Consider the following 23,994-nt stretch of genomic DNA (forward strand, 5'->3'; position numbering starts at 1 on the left):
TTTGATGCAGTGTGCGGCGTATGGTCTGGGCACTGACAGGCTGACATCCCACTTCTGCAACCTCTGCAGCAATGCTGGAAGCACTCGCACGTCTATTTTTGGAAACCAACCTCTGGATATGACGCTGAGCACGTGGACTCAACTTCTTTGGTCGACCCTGGCGAGGCCTGTTCCGAGTGGAACCTGTCCTGGAAAACCGCTGTATGATCTTAGCCACTGTGCTGCAACTCATTTTCAGGGTGTTGGCCATCTTCTTATAGCCAAGGCCATCTTTGTGAAGCGCAATAATCCTTTTTTTCAGCCGCTCAGAGAGTTCCTTGCCATGAGGTGCCATGTTGTCCAGCATTCAGAGAGAATTGTGCCCAAAACACCACATTTAACAGCCCTGCTTATCATTTACACCTGAATCCTTGTAACACTAACGAGTCACATGACACCAGGGCGGGAAAATAACATCATTGGTAGAGATGCTCCGATCAGGGTTTTTGGTGCCGATCACCGATCACCGATCACTGGAATCAGTGATCTGCCGATCCGATATCACCGATCACAGCGTCGAAAATGGCAATTGAAGCATTCTATTTATTGTGTAGCATTATTTATGTTTTTTATCATTCTTAACACCATTGACATTGTATATTAAGTATTCAAATGAAATTAGGAGTTGAGAAAGTATCATGAATTGACAACCATCTGTTTTATTGAATTCACAACCACCTGTAGCTTACTTCAGGAAAAACAAATAAAATGTGAAAATAAAAATCATAATAAATAAAATGTACACTGTCACATCAAATGTGCAACATTCCACTCGAATGAGAGGAACTAGGGGCTCTTAGAGAACTTGGAGCTTATACTGTAGCTTTCCTGAGGAACAATAAACATACCCAAACTAAACTGCAACATAAACAGGCTATAGCCAAATATAAAATACTGTTTCAAGTCAGTCAGTTTCAAGTCATATTTAGGAGGAGATAAGACAGCAAGTCGGCAATAATCAATAAAACAAAAAAACAAAACATTGCACCTAAGGAGATTTCAGACTCAAACCTTACTTCTGATTAAGCAGCATCACTGGCAGATTAGCCTTGAGAAATACAAGCATCTCAGCGTTTTTGGCACTCAGCCTGTTCCTCTTATCATCTAAAATATGTCCTGCTATGCTGAAAAGTCGCTCGCTATCTACACTTGTGCAAGGTGCACAGAGGAAGACCTAAAACTCGTGCGCTAATAGTTGTTGTTGCTATGGGCCTTGGCCTAGCTTAGTGACTTCCTGCTCGCGGGGTCACATGACGTCGCTGAACACTACCTACACTACGCTCGTGAAGTCGCGCTGGAACTCTGACCAGCACTCGTGGAACGCCTCTCGTCCAATCAAAGCACTCGGTCCCTTTATGACGTCGAGCCCAGTGTGCGCTTCGGCGCTCTCGGAGCGAATCGACGAACGCAGCAAATGCCGTATGATATTCGTGGTATTGAAAGTCCTTGCGTGCGTTCCTCCGCGAGGAATTTCTTTTGAGCAGACATTACAAACTGCATATTTGTTGTCTCTTTCCGACACTGTGTAATATTGCCAGACTGGCGACGCCATTTCTCTATGTAAACTGATCGGCCGTGTTTGATCGGCCGTTTGAGAACTCCGAGCAAAACCGATCAAGGGCATATCGGCCGATATCGTGTCTGGGGGTCCTCCCCCCGAAATTTTTAAAATAGTAGATTCAATTTCCTGCATTCTGGTGTGTTTTACACCCAAAATAATCTCCCTCTTTCTTTGTTTTTCCTTGGAGCTGGCATGGTCTGCAATTACTGACTACTATTATGTTTTGGTTTAACTCACAGAGGCCTGACACTGACACTTGGCACTTTTTAGGTACCGTACTTTATTAAATATGAAGATTCAAAAAGAATCAGAGTGAATTAGAAAAGAATGAGGTAACTTTGAGTCAACAAATTGAATAAAAAGTTATGAGGAAACATAAAATATGTACCTAGGCTACTCAGAGCCTATTACAATCAAACTTAGCCCTCTTCAGTGCATTGCAGAACATACAACTATAAAAAAAAAAAAAATCAAAGAGTGAATTAGAAAAGAATGAGGTAACTTTGAGTCAACAAATTGAAAAAAAAGTTATGAGGAAACATAAAATATGTACCTAGGCTACTCAGAGCCTATTACAATCAAACTTAGCCCTCTTCAGTGCATTGTAGAACATTCAACTATAACTCAATACAACCTGTTAAAGACTTGCTTTTACTCCATTCTTTCCCCCAAATTTCAAAGATTCCCCTTTTTTGTCCTTTCATTAAATGTTCCATATCTCCTCCTATAATCATATTTCTCCTCTATTATCTGTACCATGCATACAGCAGGATTTCTACAATTAGAACATAAGACATTACATACAAAGGCTCCAAAAGTGTGACCTCTTTTGTCATTTGCAGACACAAATGACTGGCAAATCTCCTTTAAGTCAAGTTTGTCAAGATGCTCTTGGTGGATGTGGCAAACAGCCACATTGTTCAAGCGCTTTTGAGACATTGAAGAGCGCAGCCACGTCTTGAGCCTTCTTAAGGCACAAAAACTTCTCTCAGCCTCTGCTGAGGAGCATGGCACAACAAGAAGAAGCCTGACCAACACCTCTACTTGAGTGAACAGACCTCGAACTTCTGGCAGCATAGCTCTCAGTGTATCCACCACTTCACTGACTGTGCTGCAGGGATACTGAAGTTTGAACATGGCTAGCTGTACCTCCAATGAATGACAGTCTAGTTCTGGGTACGAACGGACCACATCCACATCCTCCACCTTTCCAGTTATTAACACTATTTCCAGTAGACTGAGTGTTTCGAAGCTGCTTTGGTCAAAGCGCCTTGTCAACTGGATCTCCACTACATCCAGCATTTTAAAGAATTCTATCCTGTAGAACTCCTCAGGGGAGGTATGCCTAAATGCTGGTGCATTTCCTGTGAAGCGCTTTGGGGGTCTCCGGATATGAGGAGTCTGGATAGCCTCTATGTCCAACTCCTGGATCATGTCACAGGCTTTGGTGTATATCTGATGAACTTTTTCATCACATCTCTTTACCCGAATTGTGTTTTTCACACAATCAACCGCAGCCAGCATCCCTGAGACACTCACTGTCTTGCTTTGAAGGGAGCGGTTGAGACATTCAAGTTCTTTTAGAACTTCAAGGGCCATAATCAGGCTAAGCAAAACCTGCCCCTTCTGAAACCTCTCCAGAAGCCCTCTTGCAGTTATGCAAGTGTCAGAGGAGCCATTTCCTCAAGACTGACCAAAATATTTTCGTATTGGTCTACAACTGCCTGGATAGCTACCACCCTCATGAGCCATCGTGTGGGGCAGAGGGGCCTCAGAGTTCTGAAACTCCCTGCTTCCGACTGGGCAACCTCCTTAAATATTGTTTTGTATTTCCCAGATAGATGGTACAGATTGCCAAGTTTGTGGACTAAATCCAGCGCATCAGACACAATAGTGCTTGTGCTACAGGCTGTCTGAGTCACCAGATTAATGCAATGAGGACCACAATGAACGTAGAGAGCAAGAGGTTGTGTTTCTTTTATGACTGCCTGAACGCCTTTAGCTCCACCTGCCATATTGGCTGCCCCATCATAGCTCTGCCTGCGAAGGCAGGATAAGGGCAGGTTCAATCGAAGGAGGACATCAGTTGCCATCCGAGCCAACTCTTTCCCTGTTGTTGAGGAGACTTGATAGAGGCCCAAAAACTCCTCATGAGGTAGCAAATCACTATCTACATAGCGTAGGCATATGGCCTCTTGTTCATTCCCAGACAAATCTTGTACTCCATCAATTATGATGGAGTACATGAGTGTGGACACCTCATGTATTTCCTTTGATATATTTCTCAGAACGGAGTTGCCCATAATAGTTAGCATCTCATTCTGCATTTCTGGACTTGTGTAATGGTGACAAACCTTACTGAGCCAACGCTTTAGAACCTCATCATCCCCTGCTCTAAGCTTCAGTAGCTGAACAAAGTTTCCCCCATCACTCTCATGTCCACGTAATGCTAGACCCTGACGGGCAAGTAAACGAACTGATTGCATTATTTTCAGCAAACAAGATCTGGCCTCTCTTTGCTGCTGCATCTTAACTGATGATAACTGTGTTTCTATTGTCCTGTGAAGGTGTGTGTGAGTTGTAACAGCAACTTTGTGTGCATGACTATTTTCATGGGCTCGAAATTTTTCAATGGCCTTTTTCCAGTTTTTAAAACCAGAAACCACAAAGGCTAGATCCACATTTTTCGCAAGAGGGCTTGCCTGCCTTTTGAATGCTTCTTTACAATAGAAACAAAACACGCCCTCAGCATTTGGCACATAATGAACCCAAGGAAAGTCCCTAAACCATTTTTCCTGAAAGGTAAGAGTCTTGTTCAGCAGATGTTGGGGTGGAATGACTCTCGGGTCAGGTTGATTTGCCTTGTGGTACACATCCTCTCCCTCGTCTCTCTCAGGCTGGCTCCTCTCACCCTCCTCTTTCTCAGGCTGGCTCCTCTCACCCTCCTCTCTCTCAGACTGGCTTCTCTCACCCTTGTCTCTCTCAGACTGGCTTCTCTCACCCTCCTCTCTTTCAACATCCCTCTCTCTTGCATCTCCATCAGAATGGGTCTCTCTCTCTTCATTCTCAATGTTTCCCTCTCTCTCTTCCGTATCTAATGTCTCCTGTTCCTAGAAATTAAAATAAGAATGAAATTGTCCATTCATTTAATTTGATTATCAATTTTCATAATTCACAGTAAACTTTCATGCTTTCAGGCATGCTAAATTATGCCTTTGCAAAAGTTGGTATAGACTGAGGGACTGGGCATTAGAAGATTGTGAAAATATTATTATTATTATTAATATTATTATTAATAATAATAATATTTAATAATAATAATAAGCAATGCTACATTTTCCTTAACTGCCTGTCACCTTTCAGCACTTACCTCAGCAACAGAGCTGTCTCCACTGCCCCTGCCTGCTGCCCCTGCCTCTGACTCACTCTCACTCTCAACCACCTATATCAGGAGAAATGGGGATGCATTGAGCACTTGTTCATATTGTTTTTCTCTAATAGAACATTTGACATAGAAATACAATCATCAATACAAAAAATACAATCACAAGCATTTTAGAAATAGAAAAATAAATGGAACAGGTGTTTTCTTCTTCTTTTTTAACCCTAGCTCAAGCAATCAGATGCAAAATTGATTCTTTGGGTGGGTGCAATGGCCAAATTAAATAGTGCAAATGCTCAGGGCAATGAACACGGGCAGGAGATGCAATAATGACAGGACAGGTAAGCACTGTGAGGTGTTTGTCGCCATTCTGTGCTTTTGATGTCATTTCGCCTGTGTCTGTTCTGCATTTAAACATGTCTAACCGCACTAGTAATGCCTAACAAAACTGCTAGTGCCATATAGCTGATCTAGCTCGTATTTGGTTGCTAGTAGGCTATGCTAATTCTATTGCTAATACAGAGAATGTCTCATAAGGTGCTAACATTCTTATCAGAAAAGCTGGCTGTGTTTGACCTTGGGAGAACGCAATGTTGCTGTTTGGCCACTCACGGGAAAACTTGGATGACTTTGACTTACTTTTCTCTTCTTAGAAAAAAAAATCCTTATATCCATCTTGGTGGATGATCTAAATATCGTCTTGCCTCAGTCTGAATGTTTTGAATCTGCGTGCGTGTCTGATGCTGCTGCTGCCGTGTTAAAAACAGAAGTAAAACGCGGAGTGGATTTCTGGATATGGGCAATCCCCTACTCATAAAGTGGAACGGATTTGATTGTGAAGCAATGAAAATAACGCTGACCAGTCATGCAACATATTTTTGATGGCAAATGTGGGGGGGTCCAAACGACCTTGTTTCAAAGGTGGGGGGGACACGTCCCCCCCCAAATATATGGTGGTGACGCCCATGGGGTGTACTCACTTTTGTTGCCAGCTGTTTAGACATTAACAGCTGTGTACTGAGTAATTTTCAAAGGACAATACATCTATACTGTTATTCAAGCAGCACACTGACTACTTTAAGTTATATCAAAGTTTCAGTAGGATAATGTTATCCCCTGAAAGGATATAACAGAATATTTGCACAAATCTAAAGGGTGTACTCACTTTTGAGATATACTGTACCATGTCAGTAGTCTGAGGTGTAGAGGTGTCTGACGTTTGTTTGAACAAAAATAAATGGATTGCTATCTTTTTGGTTAACCATGTGTACACCGCAAATGGTTAGAGGTGTCTTATGTTTGTTTGGAAAAATAAATAAATAGATTGATATCTTTTTTTGGTTCACCATATGTACACCGCAAATTGTTAACCAAAAAGATACAGATCAAAAAAAGAATGTCACCGGCTTCTTCTCCTGCAGTGAGATGGAGGGTGTGAGGCTGGGCGCAGAGGCTGAGCTGTCTGGAAACCAGTCTGGAAACCAGTCTCCTCAGTCTGGAAACCAGTCTCCCCAGCTGGCCGTGGACAGCGGCACAGAGTACCTGTCTGACTCCACCTCCGACCACATGGACGTCAGCATGTCTCTCTGTGGACGTGTGGGGGGCACCAGCCAGATCAGCAAAGGTGTGTGTGTGTGTGTGTGTGTGTGTGTGTGTGTGTGTGTGTGTGTGTGTGGAATGGAATGGACTTTATTTGTCATTGCTACAGTACAGGTACCAAACAACGAAATTTAGGAGGGGTGGCTCCCCTGGTGTTAGGAAAGGAAAATTTTTTTTTTTTTAGAAAAAGCATAGATGCATAAAATCACAAGAAGGTAAGGAGCTGGTTTACATCAATAAAGGCTATGTACACAATCCACTGTACTATACTGCACAGATAGTCAACTAGGGTTGTCATATTGCACAAAGAGTATTTTTTCACATTATTTTAAAGTGTCACAGTTTGCAGGCTTGAAAATGTACATGTTTGTGCCTCAGCACTAGCTGCCATACAATCCGTCCGGACTGTCCTGGGCCCAGAACTTAGGCCTTTTCTGTGTTCAGGGCCTTGACGGCCCTGTGGTAGAAGCAGTCCTTCAGTCTGTTTGTCTTAGCGGCCGGGGTCCTGTACCTCCTGTTCGAGGGCAGCTTGACAAAGTGTACGTGCCCAGGGTGGGTCGGGTCCTTGGAGATCTTGGAGGCCCTCCTGAGACAGCGTGTGTTGTACAGCTCCTCCAGAGAGGGGAGGGGGGCGCCGGTGATCTTCTGTGCTGTTCTCACGACTCTCTGTAGCGCGTTTCTCTCCGCTGTTGTGCAGCTGTGGAACCAGTTGGAGATGCCGAAGGTGAGGATGCTCTCCACTGCGCCGTGGTAGAAGGCCACCAGTATCTCCTGCTTGTTGTGTTGTTTCCTGAGGCATCTCAGGGTGTATAGCCGCTGTTGTGCCCTCTTGATGGTGCCTTTAGTGTTGTCCTTCCAGGCCAGGTCATCCCGCATGTTGTGTCCCAGGAATCGGAGGGTTGAGACTCTCTCCACGCTCTCTCCGTCGATGAGCAGGGGCTGGATCTCGGACTTTTTCCTCCTGAAGTCTACGATGAATTCCTGGGTCTTTGACTTGTTTAGCAGCAGGTTGTTAACCTTGCACAGCTTGCTCAGTTGCTCTACCTCATCCCTGTACGCCGCCTCGTCCCCCCCCGAGATACATCCCACCACGGTGGTGTCGTCTGCAAACTTTACGATGTAGTTGCTGGGGTGGACGGGGGTGAAGTCGTGGGTGTAGAGGTTGTAGAGGATGGGGCTTAGCACGCAGCCCTGGGGTGACCCAGTGCTGAGGCTGAGGGCTGTGGAGGTGTGGGGGCCCACCCGCACCCTCTGGGGGCGGTCGGTCAGGAAGTCCTTGATCCACGCACATATAGAGTGTGATAGACCCAGGTCTAGTAGTTTGGTCACTAGCCTGTCTGGAAGGATGGTGTTGAAGGCGGAGCTGAAGTCCACGAAGAGCAGTCTCGCGTAGCTGTTTCCCCTCTCCAGGTGGGATAGAGTGGCGTGGAGAGTCGTCGCTATGGCGTCCTCTGTGGACCTGTGGGCTCTGTAGGCGAACTGGTATGGATCCAGGTTGGGCGGGAGGCGTGTGACTATGTGGGCCCGGACTAGTTTCTCGAAGCACTTCATGATGATTGGTGTGAGTGCCACCGGGCGGTAGTCGTTTAGGCAGCTCACCGTGCTTTTCTTCGGGACTGGGATGATAGTTGAGGTTTTCAGGCAGGGTGGGACGGTGGCCTGGGACAGGGACTGGTTAAAGATGTTGGTGAAAACCCCGGCCAGCTGGTCGGCGCAGTCTCTCAGCACCCGTCCCAGGACGCCATCCGGCCCCGAGGCTTTCCTGGGGTCCACCGCCTTCAGTACGCGTCTCACCTCATGCTGTGTGAGGGTGAGGCTGCTGAGAGCTGGAGAGAGTGGTGTTTGTGTTGTGGTTACCTCCGTTCGCCCCTCGTCGAACCGGGCGTAGAAGGTGTTCAGCTTTCCCGCCAGCAGGGGGTCGTCCCTGTTTGTGTGTGTGTGTGTGTGTGTGTGTGTGTGTGTGTGTGTCACAACTAGGCTACAAATGTCATCTTTTAGTCTTCATGTTTGTCAGCCTGGGTCATGTTCACCAGCTGGTGGTTAGGGGCCTTCAGATGGCCCACATCTCCCAGAGAAAGGCTCAGCAGTTAGCAAGGTGTTGCTCTGTATCTGCTGTTATCACTAGCCGCTCAATATGGAGACGGCGTTGCTTTTTGTACCTTTAGAGTAGATACTGTTTTCCAGTAATGCTATTGTATCTGTTAACCCACATTTGTACGATGGTTGCTGTACAGTCACAAGCGTAAATTAATTTCTCCTAATTAACTGATAGTGTTTATGTCCTTAATGCACTTTGTATCTATGTGGACATACATAAAGCATTTCAAATGTGTGACAGAGGGATGGGGTGAGATAGGGGTGCTGCAGGTGTAATATACACTCTTATATGGAAGCCAGAGATAGAGAGATGTATTACGTTGGCCCCACTTTTCTTGTGTCTTCTCTCTGGTTCAGATAAGTTCATGGAGCATGTGGTGACCTACCAGGACCTGGTCAACAACCCTGGGATCATCGAGGATCCAAACCTGGTCATCTGCATCAACTCTCAGTCAGTCTGCTGGTGCATCATGGTCATCTGATCCTTCAGTTGGTTGAAAAATAAATCATTACATTTGTAATTATTTATTTTCAAATAATATATATAATTACATAATACATAATGACATAATATATATTATAATGTATATTTATATTTATATATTATATAATGTATTATTATAATGATGTAATTATATATAATTACCTAATTACATTTGTGATTAGCTGGATTGACACTGACGGGGTTCATGTACACTATGTATATGCTGACTTACTCCTTATGTCTCAGAAACAGAAAGTTATCAAATAGATGTTGGGGTGTTTGGTTCAGTGCAGTGTTATGTTATAGTTATGTTGTGTTATGGATTAAGATGTTTCATCTTTTTTTCAGGTATTACAACTGGGCAGTGGCTGCCCCTATGGTCCTGTCAATGCAAGCCTTCCAGAAGAATCTACCAAAGGTCATTTCCCTATCCTACCTCAACGTGCATCTTAATAGTGTCATATGGCTTCCTTTCACCTCTTCTCTTCCATCTGCACTAATCTGAAAACACTGGACAGGTGATCTAGTGGATCCCTCGTGCCTGTCGTTGTGAATCTGCTTTCACCTGTCTTGTACTTGCACATCACTGCAAGCCTTTTCGAGACGCGTCCCAAAACATCTCATCTCCCCCGTAGCATTAGAATTATAAATGGTTCTAATGCTTCTCCTGAAGTAAGCACTTGTGCACTTCCCCATCATGGATTACAGCGCATAGGATCACTTTAAACATGGGCTCTTACATCAATCTATTACCATTTAAATCCAAGTGGGGGAAGTGAGCAAGTCCATACTTGACGACAAAAGGAGAAAAGGGTTCAGCACTCCTTTCACCTGAAATGAGGATGTGAGGACAGGAGTTTAACCTTTGACCCTGGCTGTGAACCGTGTCTTCCCCAGAGCGCCATAGAGCAGCTGGTGAAAGTCAAGATGCCCAAGAAGTCTGGCCGCTGGTGGTTCTCATGGAGACGCAAAGAGATGGACACCAACCAGGTAACTTAGAGAAGAGTGACACCAACCAGGTAACTTAGAGAAGAGATGGACACCAACCAGGTAACTTAGAGAAGAGATGAACACCAACCAGGTAACTTAGAGAAGAGATGAACACCAACCAGGTAACCTAGAGTAGAGATGGACACCAACCAGGTAACCTAGAGTAGAGATGAACACCAACCAGGTAACTTAGAGAAGAGATGAACACCAACCAGGTAACTTAGAGAAGATCGACACCAACCAGGTAACTTAGAGAAGAGATGGACACCAACCAGGTAACTTAGAGAAGAGGGACTCAACCTAGGAGCTTTTTTTGCATGTTGAAGTGTTGAAGAGCCCACTTGATATAACCAACAACAGTTTTAGGATCACTAAATACTCAGAATCTGTGAATTGGATTCACTGTATGGTCTGCCGTAGGCTACTGGGTAAGAGATACATGACTTGTAAACAAACGTACGTGTTAGGACGTGTTCATAAGCAAGGACTGTGTGATCATCTAATAATGTCTAGTTATGTGTTTAGCATGTTGATGTTCTATCAGCATGTTGTGATGTGCTAAACAAGCAGTTAGATGTTCATTAGCGATATTCCTCCTTAGCTGCTAGCTACTAGCAACTGTCTTGCGTGTGTTTTGATTCAGAGCAAGATTCTCTGGCATTTGCTTTGAGGTGACCAACATTCAAATAAAGCATATATCTTCTTCAACTATTTTCTATTTCAATGTATGACGCGTCATTTGAAAGTTTACGATCTGCACTTTCATAATCTGGAAAGATGACCTTGCCCTCCTTGAGGACCTTTCCACCAGACCCTGTCACTAATGATAAACAACACCAAGCAAACATGGGAGGATCATTTCAAGGCCAGAAGGCCAGTGCGTAGACTAGAGTATCCTAATGTTATTGGTCTGTCCCTCCAGCCGGCAGACCAAGCAGGGAAGCAGGACACAGACGAGGCCCAGGCCGCCACATCAACAGCTGACGTCTCTGCTGCTGGTCCCTCGTCACTGAAGTAAGTTTATACGTACACATAGACACACACATCACATACACATAGACACACACATCACACATAACATACAGGTCACACCGTAACACAAACATCATTATTTCTCTTATCTTCCTGTGTGTGTGTGTGTGTGTGTGTGGTGTGTGGTGTGTGGTGTGTGGTGTGTGGTGTGTGGTGTGTGTGTGTACTGACCTGTGTGTTGCTTTCTGCAGGGCCTCTCTGGATGACTTGACCAGTGACGAGGAGGCGGGTCTGGGCAGGGAGGTCAGCCTGTCAGACAACATGACCACGGCCCAATGCTTCAGCCAGATGTACCGCAAGTCTCTGCGTCTCACCCCAGAGCAGATAGTACGTCCACACACACACACACAGAAGCTCCACCTCTCATGCGTGTGGAAAGTTGGGAACGTCTGTTTGGACACTATTTCTATGTTCAGGGTGAGCGCTCACCGCTCAGTCAGCGTGACCAGATCCTGCTCCTGGTTTCAGCTGATCGTAACAACAACAACAATATCAATAACTATACACCAGGGTTCCCACGGGTCTTTGAAATCTTGAAAGTTTGTGAATTTGAGAAAAGAAATTCAAGGTCTTAAAAGGTTTTGAAAATAGACATGGGTCATTGAAAGTGCTTGAATTCCCCTCTCTCTCTCAATTTATTTTTATCTAAATTCAAAAATGTTTTATTTAGCTCATCAACTAGTAAATATAAATAAGGCTATGTATTGCTTAACTTTACACATATTTCACAATATATTGTTTTGCTGTGCTGTGGCAAGAAGATGAAGGCAAGAGACCATCTAGTGTTCTCACATTCAAGCCTCTCTTTTTAATTGTTGTCTGAGCGGAGAGTTCCTATTATATAAATTCTCATCTGTCTCAAACTGTGCCGTGTTGGGTCCTTGAATTTAAGGGAATTTAGTCTTGAAAGACCTTGAAAGGTGCTTGAATCTGATGTTTCAGAAGGTGTGGGAACTCTGATACGGTTATTGTGTAAATAGTTATTATTGTGTAAATAGTTAGGGTTATTAGAGTCCAGGGTGTTCTAGTGCACTGCTGGCTCCAGTGTGGTGAACGGCGGGTCTCTAACCCTAACCGTGCGGTTGTCTTGTGGTCAGGAGCGGTTGAACCTGCGCGAGGGGGCTAATAAAGTGGTGTTCAGCGTGACCACGCAGTACCAGGGCACCTGCCGCTGTGAGGCCGCCATCTACCTGTGGAACTGGGATGACCGTGTCATCATCTCCGACATCGACGGAACCATCACCAAGTGAGTGTGTGAGGGAGGGAGGGAGTGAGTGAGGGAGTGAGTGAGTGAGTGAGTGTTCCTCAGTGCTTTCCCAACCCTGCCTTTGTCCCTGCCAGGTCAGACGCTCTGGGACACATCCTCCCTCAGCTGGGGAAAGACTGGACACACCACGGCATCGCCCGCCTCTACCACAACATACACCAGTCAGTACCACAACACACACTACCTCTACCACAACATACACCAGTCAGTACCACAACACACACTACCTCTACCACAACAAACACCATCCAGTACCACAACACACACCACACTACCTCTACCACAACATACACCAGTCAGTACCACAACACACTAGACACTACCTCTACCACAACATACACCAGTCAGTACCACAACACACACCACGGCATCGCCCGCCTCTACCACAACATACACCAGTCAGTACCACTACCTACCACCTCTACCTCTACCACAACATACACTACACTACCTCTACCACAACATACACCAGTCAGTACCACAACACACTAGACACTACCTCTACCACAACATACACCAGTCAGTACCACAACACACACCACGGCATCGCCCGCCTCTACCACAACATACACCAGTCAGTACCACAACATACACCAGTCAGTACCACAACATACACCAGTCAGTACCACAACACACACTACCTCTACCACAACATACACCAGTCAGTACCACAACACACACTACCTCTACCACAACAAACACCAGTCAGTACCACAACACACACCACACTACCTCTACCACAACATACACCAGTCAGTACCACAACACACTAGACACTACCTCTACCACAACATACACAAGTCAGTACCACAACACACACCACGGCATCGCCCGCCTCTACCACAACATACACCAGTCAGTACCACTACCTACCACCTCTACCTCTACCACAACATACACTACACTACCTCTACCACAACATACACCAGTCAGTACCACAACACACTAGACACTACCTCTACCACAACATACACCAGTCAGTACCACAACACACACCACGGCATCGCCCGCCTCTACCACAACATACACCAGTCAGTACCACAACACACACCACGGTATCGCCCGCCTCTACCACAACATACACCAGTCAGTACCACAACACACTAGACACTACCTCTACCACAACACACACCACACTACCTCTACCACAACACACACCACACTACCTCTACCACAACACACACCATCACTACCTCTACCACAACACAGACCATCACTACCTCTACCACAACACACACCATCACTACCTCTACCACAACACACACCTTCACTACCTCTACTACAACACACACCATCACTACCTCTACCACAACACACACCATCACTAGCTCTACCACAACACACACCATCACTACCTCTACCACAACACACACCATCACTACCTCTACCACAACACACACCAGTCACTACCTCTACCACAACACACACCAGTCTCTACCTCTACCACAACACACACCAGTCACTACCTCTACCACAACACACACCATCACTACCTCTACCACAACACACACCATCCCTACCTCTACCACAACACACACCTTCACTACCTCTACCACAACACACACCATCACTACCTCTACCACAACACACACCATCACTACCTCTACCACAACACACACCATCACTACCTCTACCACAACACACACCATCACTACCTCTACCACAACACACACCAGTCACTACCTCTACCACAACACACACCAGTCTCTACCTCTACCACAACACACACCAGTCACTACATCTACCACAACACACACCATCACTACCTCTACCACAACACACACCATCACTACCTCTACCACAACACACACCTTCACTACCTCTACCACAACACACAACATCACTACCTCTACCACAACACACACCAGTCAGTACCTCTACCACAACACACACCAGTCTCTACCTATCCCGACAAAGACAGTCACCTCAGAAGCGTTAGAAAGGAATGAAACCGGAAGGTGTCATTCTGAAGCGTGGTTTGCCTTTCTCTCCCCCTTCTAGAAACGGCTATAAGTTCCTGTACTGTTCAGCACGGGCCATCGGCATGGCCGACATCACCAAGGGCTACCTGCAGTGGGTCAACGATAAGGGCACCGTCCTGCCCAAAGGACCCGTGCTGCTGGCCCCAAGCAGCTTCTTCTCTGCCCTGCACAGGTAGGTCCTAACCCTAACCCTAACCCTAACCCTAACCCTAACCCACCTGACAAGATTAGGTTTTTTGGTTGAACTGTCCCTTTAATGTTTGCTCTGTGTGTGTGTGTGTGTGAGTGTGTGTGTGTGTGTCCTCTCTCTCTCTCTCTCTCTCTCTCTCTCTCTCTCTCTCTCTCTCTCTCTCTCTCTCTCTCTCTCTCTCTCTCTCTCTCTCTCTCTCTCTCTCTCTCTCTCTTCTTTCTCTCTCAACAGAGAGGTGGTAGAGAAGAAGCCAGAGGTATTCAAGATCGCCTGTCTGTCTGACATCAGAGATCTATTCGGCCCCCAAAAACAGCCCTTCTACGCAGCCTTCGGCAACAGGACCAACGTAAGCTATGCTACATTGCTAACTCTATGGGGTAGTGGTGGCCTGGTGGACAATTGGACTGGTGATCAGTTGATGAGTTGATGAGTTGATCAGGTGATGAGTTCAAATCCCACCCGGGAACACCACCACTAGTGTGGCCTTGAGTAAGGCACTGAGTTACTCTAGGTAAACTGTCCCTGTCAACTCTAATCTCTAAGGTACTTTAGATATAAGCGTCTGCTTGATTGGTTAAAATGATGATGTAACTCACTTTCAGTATGTAAGAGAGATCAGCGTATGAATCACTGAATGAGGCGAAAAGACTAGCGGACCTATAGCTAAAAGACCACTCACTCACAATGTATTAACAAACTGTATGAAACTAAATTATTAGCAAAGCATTTTTGCTAGTTACAGATTATTAGAACCTGTCTAGAGTCTGTTTGGGAAAGAAAAGAAGGAAAAGTCGACTGCTTCATCTATTTCCTTGTAAACAATTGCACTTGTTCACTTGTTACTGCAAGTGTGTTATTGTTCAGGTTTCATCCCTGAGACAGTTTACAGTCTGAGGTGCTTCAGGTTGATATGAACATCTGAAGAGGTTGGACCATCTCCTCCAACTGATTTTGGGAAGGAGATAGTCCTCTATTCCTCAGGTCCTTCCTCCAGGCAACTAGGCTTATAAACAAGCCTACTGAGGAACAAATGACTATTTATCCCCTGAGACATCTACGTCCCCTCTACCCCCCCCCCCCCCCCTGTAGTTTCTCTATTGTTAAAATTAAAAATATATATAATAATCTTCCATCTTCTAGCACAATTGTTGGAATAAAATCAGATCGGTTCTTTTGTTGACTGCTCCAAGAAAGAGGAGAGATGTTCTCTTTTGCACAAGTGGTATATTTATTGAATATCACATGTGGAGTACAAAACCGTGCTGCAGCAGCTGGACCCAACCCTGAGTCAATCTCAGGAGAAAGGGTGGTCTTCTTCAGATTTACATTATATTAGATACTTTTAGAAAGCACAGAGTCCTTCCCCTTTTAGCCACTATGATGTAAGACCTGATGGCCTTGATTATAATGGTCTAAAACTATGGATTGAGTGTTGTGTTTGACGTGAGAGCTGAAAGAGGAGTCTGATACACCTGGCTTCAAGGCCATAAGACGCTTTCCCAGACACACAGTAACTCCCTCATTCCTTTGCTATTATAATTGGTCATATGTAGGGTACCATACTGATAAGGTGCCTATTAAAACAGGAAAACTGATCAGATATGTAACATCATGAAAATAAGCAGCTGGTGCTGGAGAATGGACAATAGAACCTTTGAAAGATATATCCTAACACTACGACTGCCAGTGGCACATAGGAGCATAGATTACTTTGTCCTGCTATGACTGGTGGATAGATGATTCACTTACTTAGTCAAATGTTTTTGTTGTGAGTCGCTTTGGATAAAGGCGTCTGCTAAATGCCAAAAATCTCCATGTAAATAGGAGTGTTGTCTCTTGCAGGACGCCTACGCCTATAAGGAGGTGGGTGTTCCTGAGACCAGGATCTTCACTGTCAACCCCAGAGGAGAGCTGATCCAGGAGAAGACCAAGGGGAACAAGTCCTCGTAAGTAGACCAGGGGGAACAAGTCCTCGTAAGCAGAGTGTGTTCGTCCAACCTGGTCTCACACGGCAGCCGTCAGGATTCGACGTCTGTCGTTCGTCTCCAAACGTCGAATTCCGACGAGAAAACGAGCTCTGAATGCGCAGGGGTGCGCCTGTTATGTGCGCCTGTCGGGCTGCACGCCACATTTTGAGATACAAGCGCTTCAACGTTCATTCATTTGGAACTGCGAGAATGAGTAACTAGCCCGATTGCACTTGCATTAATAAAGCTTATTATTATTTTTACCATTTTATTGTAAAATAGCCTAGTTTGATAGGCCTATTGACAGCGAATAAAACAGTGAAGATGACAATTGTTTCTGCTGTTGTTATTAAAATCTGCTCTCCGTTGGTTGTATCTCAAAATGTGGCCTATTAAAATCTGTTCTCCGTTGGTTGTATCTCAAAATGTGGCCTATTAAAATCTGTTCTCCGTTGGTTGTATCTCAAAATGATGTGGCCTAACTAATGATGTGGCCTAACTAATTAATGCAAGTGCAGCCAGGGGCGTGTCCAGGGGGTGTCCTGGGGTAGCACGTGCCACCCCTGAAATCTGATTGGCCACCCCAGGTGCCACCCCCCTGATTGATTGGCACACAGCTGACATGATGTATATAATTTGATGTAAAGAACTCTCAAAAAACACATACGAAATATTGTTTTAAGTACAATAAAGCTTTATTTCTTTTAAGAACGTGTGGAGTGCATCTCCAGCAGTGCGATATCTGTAAACATACTATCTGTAGTGTAGACTCTCCGCTCAGGTTTGCCAGATGGGATTGACAATTTCGAGCCTAACCAGTCTAAAAACAGCTAAATCCACAAAAAAACAGCCCATCTGGCAACCCTGTCTCCGCTGCTTCAAACTCTTCCACCGACACTCGAATGGAATACACTCATGACCAAATGTAATACGCTGCGCTCAAATGTAATACACATGCTCAATGGAATACACTCGTGACCAAATGTAATACACATGCTCAATGGAATACACTCATGACCAAATGTAATACGCTGCGCTCAAATGTAATACACATTGATTTTATTTTGGCACAAATATGCCGTATTTTTGCATTGTATTTAGTGTTACACGTGTATTGCATTCCGATGTGTGTATTGCATTCCGATGTGTGTATTGCATTTAAATATGGCACGATCCACCCTCCATAGAGTTAGGTACGCTTAAAATAGCTTACAACGGCTACTAGCATAAAGAAATGTCTGATTGTTGCGTGTTCGGTTGTCAGAATCGATATTCCACGACTATCGGACTCAAGTTCTACCGAATTCCATCAGGATCAGACCATTTCAGAGCAACAGTCGGCGTCAACTGGACTGAGGACAAGATAAAAAAAAATGCTTGTGCATGTGCCGCCCATTTTATATCAGGTAAAGTATTGTAGCAACCGTGTAATAATATGTGTGGTGGCCTGGGAAAACCCGTCGGATGTCGCTGGCGTTCGTTCGTGGCAAAGAGCAAATATAGATGGAAATCGCGATTTTTGCGATTTTGATATTATGTGGTATTCTGGTACTTTGAACTCCATACTACATTATGGTGAATAAACATTTTAAGAAAACAAAAGAGAAAGTACTTATTTTGATGTTTTTGTGGCGGGTAGTTTGCAAGCGAAACAACATCACGTTGAACGTGTCTCATTCTCAGTTAAGCAACGCACGCACACATGAGCAAAAGGAGAGACGATACTTCCACCTGTGTTATTGCCAGTTTACTGATGCTCACAATAAGCATAAAGTTATAAAATCTTAACTAGAAGACACACAAATAGATCTGTCCCTCGCATACCGACGAGGCGAGCAGACTACCACCGCATCACAAGCAGACAAACGAGACCGGCCGATCTGCATAGGCTCCTCCCCCGACCCGGAGGAGAAAGGGGAGGATTTCTCCCCTTTCACTTTTTTTGACATGCTACATTAAAATGCTCATAACTTTTTAAAATAAAGGGCTATCTCAGTCATTCAACCAGTTATGAATAGCCGAGAACTTCTAATTTATGGAAATATAAAAAAATGAAAATGTCAAAATGCCACCATGTGAAGGGTTTTCCCAGGCCACCACACATATGTTCATTAATGTTACAATTAATGCTCAGAAATTCAATGTTAGCACTGTTACTGTGAGCTGTGTTGTGTGCCAATGCATTCCTGTGATTGGTGGGGGGGGCGGGTGTTGCGTTGAGGAAAGGACCGGAAAGGGAAATAGATAGACTACTGTTCTAATGTTTACACCTGCGTTCGCCCTGCTCAGGACTTGTTTAATTATTGTCATTTCGCAGAGTCATTTCATTAAAGCAAATGAACAAATGGAATATTGTTCTTATTTATAATTAAACAACGTGATGCAGTCAAGCAGACAAATCCAGCAAAGAGGAAGACGCATGTATTCGCGGACGACTCACACGGACATCGGCAAATAACGCCACCCATCCATCTGTAAGCAAATGGAATATTGTTCTTATTTAGAATCTATGTCATGGTATTTGATGTACTGTACATGACCACAGATTGCGTAGTTGTGGGCATCTAGTGATTTATATGCTCTCAATTTCTCACGGGCCTACACGCTAGGCAATGCAAACTTTTCATACTTTTCACAGGCAGGTAATGGCCAGGTAATGGATTGGAACAATATCTCGTTAACTCCGACCACTCCCCCAGATTTGTTTGTTTAAAGAATAAATATGGGAGTTTAATATTACATCCGAATCCTGACGTCTGCCGTGTGAGACCAGGTTGCATTTAGACTATATAGTGACTATATCTAGCTATATATATCTAGTCTAGCTATTGCTGGCTAACGTTACACGTATGTTATTTTAGCTCTCACCTTGTAACAATTAGCTGTAGGCAATAATAATAATAATTAATTATATTTATATAACACTTTATTAATGCAAGTGCAATCGGCTAGTTATTCATTCTCGCAGTTCCAAATGAATGAACGTTGAAGCACTTGTATCTCAAAATGTGGCGTGCAGCCCGACAGGCGCACATAACAGGCGCACCCCTGCGCTTTCAGAGCTCGTTTTCTCGTCGGAATTCGACGTTTGGAGACGAACGACAGACGTCGAATCCTGACGGCTGCCGTGTGAGACCAGGTTGGTTCGTCATATGGATGCATGTGTGTCAGTAGAGTCGTCAGGGTTCCCACAGGTCCTTGAAATCCTTGAAAGGTTGTGAATTTGAGAAAAATAAATCAAGGCCTTAAAAGATTTTGAAAATAGACATGGGTCATTGAAAGTGCTTGAATTCCCCCCCCCCCTCTCTCTCTCTGTCTCTCTCAAAAGAAAATATATATATATTCAAAAAAAGTTTTATGTAGTTATAGTAGATAAGTCACATTGCTTAACTTAACACAGTAACTTTACACGTATTTCACAAAATATTGTTTTGCTGTGCTGTGGTAGAGAAGGCAAGAGACCATCTAGTGTCCACACATTCAAAAGCCTGTGTGTGTGTGTGTGTGTGTGTGTGTGTGTGTGTGTGTGTGTGTGTGTGTGTGTGTGTGTGTGTGTGTGTGTGTGTGTGTGTGTGTGTGTGTGTGTGTGTGTGTGTGTGTGTGTGTGTGTGTGTGTGTGTGTGTGTGTGTGTGTGTGTGTGTGTGTGTGTGTGTGTGTGTGTGTGTGTGTGTGTGTGTGTGTGTGTGTGTGTGTGTGTGTGTGTGTGTGTGTGTGTGTGTGTGTGTGTGTGTGTGTGTGTGTGTGTGTGTGTGTGTGTGTGTGTGTGTGTGTGTGTGTGTGTGTGTGTGTGTGTGTGTGTGTGTGTGTGTGTGTGTGTGTGTGTGTGTGTGTGTGTGTGTGTGTGTGTGTGTGTGTGTGTGTGTGTGTGTGTGTGTGTGTGTGTGTGTGTGTGTGTGTGTGTGTGTGTGTGTGTGTGTGTGTGTGTGTGTGTGTGTGTGTGTGTGTGTGTGTGTGTGTGTGTGTGTGTGTGTGTGTGTGTGTGTGTCACAGGTACGCTCACCTCAGCCAGCTGGTGGAACACTTCTTCCCGTTCATCTCTAAGGGGGTGTCGTCGTCTTCCTTCGACTACCCAGACTACAGCCACTTCACCTACTGGAGGGTCCCCCTCCCCCCCCTGGACCTGGACTCCCTACTGTAGACCCCCTCCCCCCCCTGGACCTGGACTCTCTACTGTAGACCTCCACTCTCTCTCTCTCTCTCTCTCTCTCTCTCTCAGATCTACTGTAGACCTCCACTCTCTCTCTCTCTCTCTCTCTCTCTCTCTCTCTCTCTCAGATCTACTGTAGACCTCCACTCTCTCTCTCTCAGATCTACTGTAGACCTCCACTCTCTCTCTCTCTCTCTCAGATCTACTGTAGACCACCACTCTCTCTCTCTCTCTCTCAGATCTACTGTAGACCTCCACTCTCTCTCTCTCTCTCTCTCTCTCTCTCTCTCTCTCTCTCAGATCTACTGTAGACTTCCTCTCTCTCTCTCTCTCTCTCTCTCTCTCTCTCTCAGATCTACTATAGACTTCCACTCTCTCTCTCTCTCTCTCTCTCTCTCTCTCTCTCTCAGATCTACTGTAGACTTCCACTCTCTCTCTCAGATCTACTGTAGACCTCCACTATCTCTCTCTCTCTCTCTCTCTCTCTCTCTCTCTCAGATCTACTGTAGACCTCCACTCTCTCTCTCAGATCTACTGTAGACCTCCACTCTCTCTCTCTCTCTTTCTCTTCTCTACTGTAGACCTCCACTCTCTCTCTCTCTCTCTCTTCTCTACTGTAGACCTCCACTCTCTCTCTCTCTTCTCTACTGTAGACCTCCTCTCTCTCTCTCTCTCTCAGATCGCGTCCACCTCTCTTTCTTCTTTCTCTCTTCTGATATCCTCAACTCTCATTCTCTCTCTCCCTCTGTTTCTGTGTCTCCTCCGTCTGTGATAACACTCACACCATTAGAAGCTGTCTGGAATATTCTGGCATTTTTATATACTCAACGCCTAATACACCGTGTACTTGTGTAATTGCACAAAAAAAAGATTGAGACCAAAATATGTGTTGATGACAGTCCTGCAGATTTCAACACTGTAGATACTTTATAACCAACAACATCTGATAGAAAAAGACCTGCTGTGATTTTCCATTCGCAGAACAATCCACAGGAAATATTCATTTGAACTTAAGTTCACTGTCATAAGTTGGGGAAAAAAGGGCTTTGCTATTATAAATCATCACTACCATACATACCGGCATACTACGAGTGTACCTGCACATATACACAAGATACAACTGGACAGAAATCGTTTGTGTTCAATGATTCTTGTATATTTTCTTCCCATTAGCTTGTATTGGAAAGTGTTAGTTAGTTCCAGTTTAAAGGTATTTCCTTGAATTGTATAGTTGTTATTTTATATGCTCATTGTAGCATTGTTACACGATTAAGCTGATTAAAACATTTTAAGCGTATAAAAGGCATTGTAGAAAAGTGTTTTAGGTTAGTTTTGAAAGGAAGCCAAAACCATCTCAACAATGTGAGTATTTATATGCTTTGTTTTCTGGTGTGACCTACCCAGAATGCACCAGCACACTCTGCTTTTATCCCGTTGCAGTGCTGTGGCCATCAGATTCAGTGGTGGAAAAGACATATAGGGCCCTATTATGCACTTCTTAACTTGCCGTCTTAAGTGTTAATTAAGACGCACCGCCAGGTTAAGACCTACCCCCACCCTTATTATGCGCTTCATACGCGCTACTGCTATTATGCAGGTGTCGATAGGCGCCCACACATAAGACGTAAAACTCCCGTGCATATATTGCTCATTGTGGGAGTGTTCATATGTTAATGAAGTGCACTAGGCGCCCCTGCTATTATGCGATCTGACTTTGCTCCTATCGCTAAGAAGTGGTTTGAAAAGTTCTTAAGTTTAGACTTCATGCACATTTTGAAACACGAGCGCGCCTCCGCGGTTTGCGCATGCATGTGGGCACACATGAACACGCACGTGGCTCCACGGCAAGACGTCAATTACGGTCACAGTATAAATGCTTTATTTCAGAAGGGAGAGGCAGAGAAGCGCGCTGACCTCCTTCTCAGGACTTCCATAATAGCATAGCGCTAATGACTCAACGCAGCCGGTTCTTAAAGGGAATGGCACCTGGCACGCTGATTGGGTTGATTGAGAAGACGCCCAAAACACACCCATGACTAATTTCTTTGCTTAGCGCCGGGTTTTAGGCGCCCACTACAGCACGCATAATAGCAAAGTGGCCTTGACCACGCCTCCACGTCTTAAGTTTAGATCTACCGCCTCGTCTTATTGATGAAGTGCATAATAGGGCCCATGATGTTCAACACTCAAACTAAGTGACTGTTCTTTCACATTCAAAGAATGAAAAACAACTTATTTATAGCAGTGTAAAGAAAAAACACTCCTAAGATAAGTGTGAAGGATTGACACCTACCACATACCAGTTAGCCACTACCTACACCCTGTCTGTAGGCTAACTACCTACACCCTGTCTGTAGGCTAACTACCTACACCCTGTCTGTAGGCTAAGGTTCATGCTAAGTTCAGGGTTTATGATGATTAATTGTTAGCTTTAGCATCAGTGTTAGCATCATTGGTGTCCTAGAGGTTTGTTATGAGAAGGGGGATCTGCTGAATGTGTGTTGATAAAGTTGGTTCACATTTCTCCCTCTGGGGTACTGCACTACATAGTTTTAGGTATGGTTTTATACTGATTCGGGATGCTCAGATTCAGATACATTCTAGGGTCGAGTGAAACAGAACTCAAATGGGGAATTGAAAACGGCAATAGTCTGGTCTGGTCTGGTCTGGTCTGGTCTGGTCTGGGTCTGGGTCTGGTCTGGTCTGGTCTGGTCTAACACGTGCCTTCATGCTGATACGCTTTTATATTTATAGATTTTTTTAAAGATCTTTTGTGTAATTGTCATTCATGATGCCATGGACTGTAGAGATAAATTACATTGGACCTGAGAAACACTGTTGTTACTGTACATTGTTATCAAATTATCTAAATATAAAGTAAATTTACACAAAAGCCCAACCTGTGTTTCATGTCGTCTTTTATTTTGTTGGGAGTTTATTTAGATTAAAGATGACGAGCCTTCTACATTATACCAAATACCACGATGAGCTCAAAGCAAAGCATAATGTTCATCATTCCAGACATATCTAGTAGTCGGCCTACATGGTTATTATTCCTGAAAGTCAGAAAGGAGATGGGGAGTAAAATGAGGCAAGGATTGGGACATTGTTCAGTCAGAAGTTTGACACGGTGACCGTTTGTGTTGGTGGAATCAATGCCACAAATAATTGAGGCTGTTTTGAGAAGGGAGACCCAATTAGTATAGTGTTCCTAATAATTAGTGGAGTAATTGATTCCACAACATGTTGGAAACAT

The 23,994-nt window shown here is 44.6% G+C and overlaps 1 protein-coding gene across 3 annotated transcripts in view; it reads left to right on the top strand.

The window, feature by feature from the left end:
* The window catches only part of LOC308156527 (phosphatidate phosphatase LPIN2), a 54,865-nt gene extending 31,236 nt beyond the window's left edge, over positions 1 to 23,629 (top strand). For 2 of the 3 annotated variants that reach the window (XM_080529885.1, XM_080529886.1), the window contains exons 9-20: positions 6,404 to 6,606; positions 9,036 to 9,129; positions 9,511 to 9,580; positions 10,060 to 10,152; positions 11,075 to 11,166; positions 11,376 to 11,511; positions 12,282 to 12,430; positions 12,526 to 12,612; positions 14,453 to 14,605; positions 14,855 to 14,969; positions 16,466 to 16,569; positions 20,582 to 23,629. In XM_080529885.1, coding sequence (XP_080386011.1) covers positions 6,404 to 6,606; positions 9,036 to 9,129; positions 9,511 to 9,580; positions 10,060 to 10,152; positions 11,075 to 11,166; positions 11,376 to 11,511; positions 12,282 to 12,430; positions 12,526 to 12,612; positions 14,453 to 14,605; positions 14,855 to 14,969; positions 16,466 to 16,569; positions 20,582 to 20,729 — 1,444 coding nt within the window. In that variant the 3' untranslated portion in view covers positions 20,730 to 23,629. Of the gene's footprint in view, positions 1 to 6,403; positions 6,607 to 9,035; positions 9,130 to 9,510; positions 9,581 to 10,059; positions 10,153 to 11,074; positions 11,167 to 11,375; positions 11,512 to 12,281; positions 12,431 to 12,493; positions 12,613 to 14,452; positions 14,606 to 14,854; positions 14,970 to 16,465; positions 16,570 to 20,581 lie in introns of those variants that run through there. The other variant, XR_013937418.1, reaches the window with a different exon arrangement.
* The last annotated feature ends 365 nt before the right edge of the window (positions 23,630 to 23,994 follow it).

The sequence above is a fragment of the Nansenia antarctica genome (assembly GCF_963989245.1).
Source record: "Nansenia antarctica genome assembly, chromosome: 4".
In the NCBI taxonomy this organism is placed as follows: Eukaryota; Metazoa; Chordata; class Actinopteri; order Argentiniformes; family Microstomatidae; genus Nansenia; species Nansenia antarctica.